Source organism: Hipposideros armiger, unplaced genomic scaffold (genome assembly GCF_001890085.2).
Source record: "Hipposideros armiger isolate ML-2016 unplaced genomic scaffold, ASM189008v1 scaffold_1094, whole genome shotgun sequence".
Classification (NCBI taxonomy): domain Eukaryota; kingdom Metazoa; phylum Chordata; class Mammalia; order Chiroptera; family Hipposideridae; genus Hipposideros; species Hipposideros armiger.
In genome coordinates this window covers 476,799-487,548 of record NW_017732444.1, presented here as the reverse complement: position 1 = coordinate 487,548, position 10,750 = coordinate 476,799, and the positions used below count along the sequence as shown (strand labels likewise).

The 10,750-nt window shown below is 45.5% G+C and overlaps 1 protein-coding gene across 2 annotated transcripts in view; it reads left to right on the top strand.

Moving 5' to 3' along the window:
- BAALC (BAALC binder of MAP3K1 and KLF4) overlaps positions 1–1,201 on the top strand; it is a 1,901-nt gene extending 700 nt beyond the window's left edge. Inside the window, exon 2 of one of the 2 annotated variants that reach the window (XM_019632169.1) lies at positions 1,132–1,201. In XM_019632169.1, coding sequence (XP_019487714.1) covers positions 1,132–1,163 — 32 coding nt within the window. In that variant the 3' untranslated portion in view covers positions 1,164–1,201. The remainder of the gene's footprint in view (positions 1–1,131) is intronic. The other variant, XM_019632171.1, reaches the window with a different exon arrangement.
- Positions 1,202–10,750: the final 9,549 nt, after the last annotated feature.

Below are 10,750 nucleotides of genomic sequence, written 5' to 3'. Positions count from 1 at the left end.
CCCGGCCCCCGCGCCTGGGGTAAACCTAGCTAGCACTTTGCTTTCACCCGGGCAGGCTCATTGGCTGGGGACGGATGGGGTGGGAGGACGTCCCACCTGGCACTCACACCTATCCCTCAGCCCGCCCACGCCCCTGGCCCCCGGGTTCGCTCTGACCCTCTTTGGTCCAAGTCCCCTGTCCAGCCTCCCGTAGCCTGACGGGTCACTTTTGCATCCACTGGCCTCTGGCCCCTCTCTCCCTGGACTTATAGACACAGCGCCTGACCCAGATTGTCTGGGTGGTGTCTTCCTTGTCGCTTTCCCTTTTCTGCCTGCTGGGAAGGTGTTCCCTCGCTAGCTTTGAAAACCAGAATCCGAGTTCAGGGCAAAATAAACGCCTGCCCCACTAGTTCTGCACTTAAGCTTACTTTTCAAGCAGTTGTTTCATAGTGAAGGTCTTTCCTCCCTACCCCCTGGTGCCTCGGTGTATTATATGAGACAGGGCCGAAAAGTGGATTAAGACTATAAATTAAATACTCTTACCTAGGTCATTACTCCTAGCAGAAATCTGATAGAAGGATATGCAAATAACGTTCTGATCCAGTCACAAAATGAGGTTTATTATTATTATTATTATTTTAGCAGACACTCATAATATTAGTGTCTAGGGTAGAGTTGAAAATAGACTAACTGTGGCCACAGACTGACCTTTAGTCATAAACCTGTTGGTGACGTTAAAAGGCAAAACCTCACTACTTATTACATGCATGTTGTCAAAAGCCAGATCAATATTTAGGTTAAAATGTTTTAACCATTTCCTGACCCCTTTATGTTGTTGGCACTTTTGAATAATGAAATCTAAAATAGAAAATGAGGTTAATTTGAAGTATAGTGTATATTGTAAGGAAGAGGAAAGAAATGTGAACTACTTTCAGAGATCAACAATCCTAAATCCATGCCTCCGAAATAAGAGCTGTCACTTTAATCTTGAGAATCGGCCTCTCCATCTTTTAGGACCAAAGCTGGCTCCTTTTTCACATGAATTTTTTAATTCTTCCCCCGCCCCCTTTTTTTTTAAAAAGCAAGAAATATCAGTGAGAACTGTACAAAGCATAACACTGCCTCTGTCACTAATTTTTTTCTGACTCACAGTAGCAATCAGAACGGTTATTTTGTGTTGCTGATGCTTTCAGCAAGTTTCCAAATGATGTGTTGGCTGAAGTCAATATCAGAATGAAGATAAAACGTAAGCCTTTAAAAGGGACTTGATAAATGTTAGATGTAACAGCCTTTCCCAGGGAGGTGTGCTACTCAGCAGAGTCAAAGATCAGAGCTGCACTCTAAAGAAATAAGGTTAAAAAGATCTAGCATGAAAAAGAACAAAGTACAGCGTCAGGGAATAAACATATGAGGTGTGTGTGTGTGTGTGTGTGTGTGTACATATTTATGGGTATGCGAGTTATTATGGGATGGCTACATATATACGTATTTATTCATTTCCAATTCTTATTCATTTATTACTCTGTCATCCTGAGTCATATCCCATCATGCATCATGAGATTTGGTTCCTGCAACAGGTGGGGCTTGGGACAAGCATACTCACTTGTGGTGCCCTGTCAATCATGGGACAGCCCTGCCAGGCAGGTGGTCCTGACTACCTGCATTGTTCACAGGAAGGGCTCAGCATCAGTGCTCAGTCGTAGGACAGCAGCCTAAAACTGGCAAGACTCTTAGATGGGCAGGATCGTTTCAATTCCCTAGAAATTTCTGTCAGCCTCAGGGGAGAGGGACATTTCTGAAGATCAAGGTGAAATCAAGGCTTCCCTGGAGGTGCAAGGCATTCCCTGGGGCCCTTAGAAAAGTGGCTTGATTCCTGGGGATTTTTTAGACTGGGAACTGGACATCTTTAGTCAGAGTGGTCATTTGAGAAAACTACAAATCTCCTGGGCTTCAGCCACCCTGGGAAGTTAGCCAGAGTTCTTTATTCTTTTCTTTTCCCCTGCCCTCCTTGCCTCACCCATCCCTGCCAGTGCTGCACCCATGAACTCAGTCCCAGACTTCTGGGAGGCGCTTACTGGCCCACAGTAACTCTGTTGTGATAGGAAGCCAGAATGCCTTTTTCCCCCTGTTTCCATCAACTCTTTTCTGTTGGGTGACAAAAGGAAAGGCTGGATTCAGGAGAGACCAGATTGTAAAATCACAAAAATGCCTTTATTACTAGAATTCTAGAGCTGGAGAGGGTCTCTGGAGGTCACCCACTCAAGGCCGGGGGGATTCAGTTAAATTGCCCCAGTCTAGACATTTTCTCAACCACTTCGTAGCTCTCAGTTACTCTCTGTTTTCAAGGTTCCTTTCTTTTTGGGCTCCTGGTCCCTCTCCTTTAGTATCCAATTGAAGCCACTTTGTCTTCTGGCCTCCCTAACCTCGGGAGCTATGAGGATGGAGTAGACTCATTATCTCCATGTCTTCTGGGCTAGCACCATGGGGAGCACATGTGTGACCCCTGATTAGGGTTTTGTGAAGGTTTTTATGAATGAACTGTCTAAACTTACCCTTCATACCTGCCACTTTTTCCTACACTCCGTCCCCCTTTTCTCTCTCCCTTGAAGTCCTTGCTATTGAAGTTTTCCCACGTGAATCTGTTTAACTTAGATTCTTCAAAGTGCCTTTCTGATCCCACAGCTTCTCTTTAAAAAGCCCCTTCAATTTTACCCTACTCCCCTGAAACACCAGGCCCAGCTCAAAGTGTTCATGTCCACCAAAATGCCCTGTTTAATCATCTCTGCTTGTAAACCTCACTTCGTTTTCTCTTAGTCCAATCCAGGTGGAGGGCATGTTACCTGACAGGTGTTCACTAAATATTGGTGGAACGGGGGCACATTTTTCTGACAGTCCCACAAAGGAAAGAGCTCCTGGCCTCCTTACTCAAAAAATCATCCTGAGCCTCTGGTTCCTGTCCTTGGAGATCATTTCCACTAGCCAGCAGAATTCAATTAAGCTTTTAGATTTGGCTATTATGTAGGCTGGAATTAAAGACACGACTGAAGCCACAGGATCTGATATTCATTGCTTCCCTGTGTCATCGAAGCCTGTCTCTCTGTCACAGGAGGAAATTAAATTGGTCTGACATGATTTAGTCCTCATAAAATCAGTTGGCTGGATTGATTTTTACTTCTGTTCTCTGATGGGAGTCTCCCAAGAAGAAATGGAAACTCTGGGGTTGCCATGGCCCAGCCTAGCTTAGCCATTCCATACGTTAATAGCTTCCTAGCGTCGCTTTGATTTAATCACAGGTCCCTTCATCTACATCCTTAAACATCCCCTTTTGTACTGTTATTTTTTTCTAATTTCTCTAGAGAATAAAAGATTTCAAATTTCTCTAAAGTGCTTTCAATTTGTAGTTTTAAATTGCTGTAATAATTGCTTTAGTAAATGCGACATGAAGATTGTGGCATTAGGGCCAGCCAAGTGGCTCAGTTGGTTAAGAGCTCACTCAAGAGTGTGAGCTCTGAGCAACAGGGTCTCTGGTTCGATTCCCGGCCCGAGCTGAGCTGCCGCTGAGCTGCCAACAGGTGGCAGGATGGTTCAGCTAAAAAAAAAAAAAGACTGTGGCGTTAGAGACTCGCAGCAAAATGATTTACCTATATAAATGGAAATGTGACAAATGAAATGAAGAGCACCTAATATTACCATTAGCTAACATGTATTGATGACTTACCAAGGGCCAGGCACTGTAGCAGTGGCACTTGACGTAAATAACCTCATTCAATCTCACAGTCTCCGGGATGAGGTAGGAACTATTACTATCATACCTCTTTTATAAGTGAGGGAATGAGGCTTAGACTGTGAAGTAACTTGTCCCAGGTTAGGACCAGAATCCAAAGCCCACACTTCTAAATACTGCCTTCCCGATTAATGGGCGATTAAGTTTAGAACTCTTGAGTTTGCAGTTGATGGGACTGAGTCTAGTCTGATCTCTGTAGTTGAATCTGGTCTCAGACCGCACGGTTTTCTTCTGTAGCATCCCTGAGGATGGCATATCTCTTTCCCATACCTTTGTGGAGCAGTTCCCCTTGTGAGAAACTCTTCCTGCTGTCTTGTAATTTCGACCTGATGCACTCTGGGCCCTTGGGATCAAGTCCACACAGACAACTTTTTCAATATTTCAGGATTGCTGTTGCATCTCCTCTCACGATTGGTCCTCCAGGCCAAACACATGCAATTCCTTCAATTATTTTTCAGATCTTTATGGGCTTAGCCACATTCCTCCAAACACACTGTTTGCTTTGTCAAAGTCCATTTTGCTAGGGGACCTATGGTTAGCTCCAAGCTGCTGATGTCAGCTGAGCAGCATAAGGCAACATGAAGTATGTGTGATGTGGGTATTGAACCTCTCCTGGTGCAGATAAAATCAGGCTAGGGCTTGTTTATTTTCCTGTTGTTGTTGCCAATATTAACTGATGACTCACATTAAGATTGTGATTAGTTAAAACCCTTAGATCTTTCTTTCTAGTCAAATTTAAGTTCTGTGACGTTGGGGACATTGCCCGTGTTTTCACTGCTCGTATACCTAGCACTTGGAACAGTGACTGAAATACAAGTGGCATTCAAAAAATATTTGTTGAATGATTTTTTTTTTGCCCTCCGTGAAACCTGCATTTGTACTATTGATTTCAGTAACCCAAATATGGGATTTTTGTATTTTTTTTTTAAAGATTTTTATTGGGGAATTGGGGGGATGGGAACAGTGTTAGGGAATTGGGGGAAGGGGAACAGACAAGTTGCTGTCATTTTTTGTTCTTCAGTCTAGTTGTGGAGGACATTGCTTCACTGGCCCAAGTTGGCCCATCATTGCGCTCTTCCCGGGCGAGGCAGATCAGATGCTGGCCTCTGGACAGCCGCTCACTGCAGCTGCTGGCCGCTCACGCTGGCTGCTGGCTACACACGGTAGCCCATGGCAACCCACTGCCACAGGGGCTGAAGCCTAAGCCATTGCTGGCGGCTCATGGGCAGCCCAGCTCCAGGTTGAGCTGTTGTTCAGCATCTTAGCTGTGGAGGACAGTGTCACTGGCCCTCATATGTGGGATCCGAACCGGGGCCCTCTGGCGTCCCAAGCCAGCTCTTAACCAACGCGCCACTCAGCCGGCCCTGTATTTATTCTTGTTAAAATTAATTTTGTTTGTTTCAGTTTAATGTTTAAACTTGTTGACCTCGATTCATTTTGATAGTGTCATGAAGACAATATTCTAGGTCTTTATTTTCCTACATTGAGAGACTAAAGATAAAAGATATTTATTTGCTCTTTTGTTCATTCAATATACATTTGGCACCAAGATGAGTAAGCTATGTTCCTTGACCTCAAAAAGTTAATAATAATATAGGGGAGGGGTAGTGTGTGTACAGACCTCTGCAGGAGCCCAGCGAGGAAGCAGCACTGCACCTGCTGGCTTCCACAGCCCTAAGAGGTGAAGGGAGGCTATTTGGTTTCCTTCTCTGAGAAGACGGAGAGCCTACCTAGGGCTTCCTGATGGCTCAGCCGCCTCTATTCCCCCTAGCTCCTTCTGTACACCTGTTACACTTGTGGTTATATTTTGAAATAATTATGGAGTAATGTCTGCACCCTGAGGAGGACAAGCTCTGCTTTTTAGGTAAGGGGTCTTTCCGCTCACCATTGTATCCCTCTACCCAATGCTGTGCCAGCTGTAGTAGGACCTCAAATGATTTCCCTTGAATGCATACATCTCCTAAAACTTCTGTGTGTCCATGTCTTTTCTTTCCATAGTCCCCAGAGATGGCCTTTTCTTTCCTCGAAAGTTCCATTTCTTCCTCCTTTTTCAGTTCTTGTCTACCCGACTGGTTACAGGGTAAGAAAATATCTCCACCTCTCTACAGTCCCTTTTGCCAAACACAAGCCTCTTTGTTAAAAGTGTTGTTCTGCAAAAATCACTACAAAAACCAGGTGGTAACAAACCTAGGCAGTTTGTAAAGGTTTAGGAGGTCTCCTGTTTTCATGGCCCTTGTCTCCTGGGAAGACAAGGCTCACGTCCTGCCCGGCTCCCCAGAGACTTTGTCCAGCCCAAGGGTAGCTCCGGTCACATTGCACGGCTGGGCTTGTGCCTGCCGCTGGCCCTCTAGTCCGTCTGTGAGCTCTCTGCATGATTGACGCTTGCATGCCTGGCATCTACCACACCTGTTTTGAATGATTGTCAAAATGAAGAAGTGGATGAATGATCCCATTATGCAAAGGAAGTTTTGTCTGTCTTATACTCTCTTTCCGGAATTTTATCTTAGATGATTTGGTTTAGACTTCAGAACTGTGTCTTCATTGGACACTAGATAAAGCTCTTCTAACCCTAATCAGAGATGAATTTAAGGTTTCATGCTTGGGCCTCGGTAGGAGGAGGATAATCCCCTCTCAGTCAGCAAGGAGTCTTTTCCTGGCTTATTCTGCACTCAGCAATCCCTCAGGCTTGGACCCCTGGAGGTCCCACCTTCGCCTTGGGGTCTATGACCCACAGTACCTTCCTCCTGAGAAGGCTATTCTGTCCAGTGAAGTTGGGTGTCTGAACCCGTTGTTCCTGGCCAATGGTGCCTGGGCCTTCCTCCCAGGAACTTTTCCATGTCAGGCTCATGGCTTCTAGCCACTCTCAGAAGACTACTTGGCTTCTGTTGCAAAATCCTATGCCATCTAGGATTTCCACAGAGGTTCTCTGGCCAGTCTGAATGTCACCTTTTCTTTTATCTGTAGAGGAGACTGGGTGGGTATAACCACACTGGGGTTTAGCCCCTTCTAGTTTAACTACTAGCAGCATTCACTTCCTCACATGCTCTCCTCCCACTCTGCCCCGCCCTTGCCTCCTCCAACCATCTCCATCTCTCTGGAGATAATGCTCTTTTAGAATGTGGTGACGGGTTGAACTGTGCCCTACCCCCAAATTTATATGTTGAAGTCCTAACCCCCAGTACTTCAGAATGTGACCTTATTTGGAGATAGGGTCTTTACAGAGGTAATCAAGTTAAAATGAGGTCATTAGGGTGGGCCCTAATCCACTATGACTGATGTCCTTATAAAAAGGGGCAATTTAGACACAGATACACACAGGGAGAACATCATGTGAAGATGAAGGCAGAGATTGGAGTGATGCTTCTACAAGCCAAAGAAGGCCAAAGGTTACCAGCAAACCATCAGGGGCAAGGAGAGAGGAATGGAATAGATTCTCCTTCACAGCCCCCAGAAGGAACCACCCCTGCCAACGTCTTCATCTTGGACTTTTAGCATCCAGATATGTGAGACAGTAAATTTCTATTGTTTAAGCCCCCCAGTTTGTGGTACTTTATTGCAGCAGCACTAGAAAACTAACATAAACATGTTTCTTTTTTTATTTTATTTATTATTATTATTATTATTGTTATTATTATTGTTGTTGTTATTATTATTATTATTATTATTTTAGCTGAACCATCCTGCCACCTGTTGGCAGCTCAGCGGCTGCTCAGCTTGGGCCGGGAATCGAACCGCTGTTGCTCAGAGCTCACACCCTTGAGCAAGCTCTTAACCAACTGAGCCACTCGGCCAGCCCATAAACATGTTTCTGAGCACAAACACTGTGAACATTTTAAAGTAATAAGAGAGGATTTTTGTTGTCACTACTTCACACTTGCTTTTGCGATTATGCTTATTTCCTTATCATTTAAATTGAAATAGCATTCATCGAGCATCTACTATATGTGAGAATTTTTCTTTTGGACATTACTTTACATAACTCCCTACAATAACCTCATAAACCACAGTTGTGACCATTTACCAGATGAGGAAACAGGTTCAGTGAGACTAAGAGACTGAGCAAGGTCACCCAGCTAGGAAGCAGAAGAGTCTGGATCAGAATTCAGGTTTTATTTCTAAACCCAGGGCAGTGTCCATTTTACTGTAACTGCTAAGCACAAATTTAATATCCTCTTCCACTCCATCTGCTTTTGGCTTTCTGGAAAATATGAACCACTTGAAGTGGGGCCCTCCTGCCAGCTGATGACCTGAGTCCTTGAGGGGATGCCTGCAGCCCTGTGGCTAACACTGCCCCCTCCCGTGCTGAGTGCCTGAACTGGGCTGCAGGGGGTGCTCAGAACATCGCCGTCTTTGGGCAGAATAGTATTTTTTCTGGTTTCAAATGCAATGCATGTTTCTCACAGGAGATTTAGAAAGTAGAGGGAAGTACACAGAAGCAAGCAATGCTTCTATCAGCACTTAGGTTCCATCCGTCAGGTCCTGTGTTTTGGTGTCTAGTGTGCATGTTGCATCTTCTGGGAGGTCATACTTAAAGTTGGAGGGGTATAGGAGAATCTCTTAATTTGCTTGGAAGCTCACAGATAAAGAAAGAAAGCTTTTTTCTTTCTTTTTGTTTCTGGGAAAATAGTTGGAGGTAGTGGGAGCTAAAGCCTAGTTTGAGTGGAGGAAGAATAAGGGGAAAGGCCATGGATAAGTGAAGGGGTTTTCCTCCCTGTTTTGTTTTTTTTTTGTTTCAATACTGAACAAATGTTAGTTGATTTCAGGTGAATCATATACCAGGTTAATGCAAATTGTGGCTCCACTGTATATACTTCCCCTGTGTCCCTGTCTTACCGCCCTCCACCCTCCACAACTGGCTCAGGCTGATTATGCTGTTTTACATTCTGCTCAGCTGTTTTCTGGAATTTACGATCACTTTATGGATGCAGAAACATGGCTTATGTGGATGTGGTTGTGATTGTGTGTGATGTGTGTGTGTGTGTGTGTGTGTGTGTGTGTGGGTATGTGTGGGGTGTGTGAGCATGTGTGTGGAGGTGTAGGGTGTGTATAAGTGGGAGGGTGTTTGTGTGTGTGGGTATGTGTGGGGTGTGTGTGATGTGAGTGAGCATGGTGTGTGTATATGTGTGTAGGTACCAGCATTCTGAGTCTCCAAGGCCCCTGAGGTCATGCCCCCTGACTGCCCTGTGTTCTGGTTGGTACAGTCCCATATGCTTCTAGGTCTGGGTCTCTGTGTCAGGTGGGATAGGCACAGAGTGTCTGCCTCCATCTTGCCATGTGGCTTCTGTGTGATGAAGCAAAACCAGAAACTTGGGTAGATTTTTCTTAATCCAGCTCCATCTGCTTTACGAATGGTGCCAGTTTCTTCCAGATTCTGGGATGACGTTGTCTATTAGATCTGGGGTGTAGTTGTGAGTCTTGGTCTTCTTCTTCCTTCATAGACATGTTAGTGGGCCATTGGGCAAGGCTGTCAGTGGCTGCTGGCCAGATGCCCTTCAGCCCGGAGGTCCAACCCAGAGCCTCCTGACCTTCTCCTCCAAGCCCCTGCGCCACCCTTTGGCGTAGCCACACCTACGGGGCCACCCAGCCAGACCTGGGCTCTCTGTTTACTACTTCATACACTTCCTCCCCTCCAGGGAGCCAGCTTCTCACACGCATCATGACGTCCAGGCCCTGGACCTTTCCCTGCTCTTTTCATCATCATCTTCCTTGTTATTTTGCTTGGAGATAGTATAGTTGAGTGGTTAAGGAATTAGACTTTAACAACAGACATTTACCAGCTGTGTCATCTTGAGCAAGTTTCTTAGCTTTTCTGGGTTTCGGTTTCCACGGTGTAGGATGGGAATCACTGAAGAATTAATGTGCTCCCAAATATGAAGCGTGAACTGTTTCATGTTGCCCATCCAAGCACTGAGGATCCCCTCACCCCTTCAATCTTGCACTGGGCTCGTCATGCCAATGACAAACCTGGGGTCACCCTTCCCCCTGCTGCTTACATCCCTGTTTCTGAGCTGCCTGGCAGTGTTGGACAAAGTCATGACGTTGGTGATTGCACCCAAGAGCAATTCAGGCTCTAGGGTCTCAGTGTTCTCAACACCTCTTGGTAATTCTGTTAATTCCTTGTTAATATGCTGTGCCAGTTCCCATGTAACAGCTTCCAACATTATCCTATTCTTTCCCTCTGAATACTAAAGAAAAAAAAAAAAAATCAAAAGACTTGCTGTGAATTTACCCATCTTTCCCTCTAATGACCTTATCATTATACGTCCTTCTTGTCACCTCAGCAATTTAAAAACACCTTTTGCCATCTTCTCAATTCTGCCTGTTTGGATTCCAAATGCACTGATGAAGTTGTTCCTTGTAACACAGGGGAAGGCATCACAGGCAGTTCTACCAGGGTGAAGGTCTACTCTGCCTCTCCATTGGCCCTCCCTGAACCCAAATCACTGCCGTTTTTTACTTTGACCTCTGCTTCCATTCTTGCCTTTGGCAGGTCATTCACCACGTCATAGGGAGCACAAGCTTTTAAGAACATATATCAGGTCCGGGGCCGGCCGAGTGGCGCTTTGGTTAAGAGCTACCTTGGGAATGCCAGAGGGCCCCAGTTCGGATCCCACATATGAGGGCCAGTGACACTGCGCTCTACAGCTAAGATGCTGAACAACAGCTCAATCTGGAGCTGAGCTGCCATGAGTTGCCGGTGATGGCGTAGGCTTCAGCCCCTGATGCAGTGGGTTGCCATGGGCTACCGTGTGTAGCCAGCAGCCAGCGTGAGCCGGTGACTGATCTGCCTCACCCGGGAAGAGTACTATGATGATGCCAATATGGGCCAGTGAAGCAACGTCCTCCACAACTAGACTGAAGAATAAAAGGACAGCAACTTGTCTGTTCCCCTTTCCCCAATTCCCCAGTGCTGTTCCCATCCCCCAATTCCCCAATAAAAATCTTTTAAAAAAGCATATATGAGGTCCTGTCACTCTCTTATTTAAT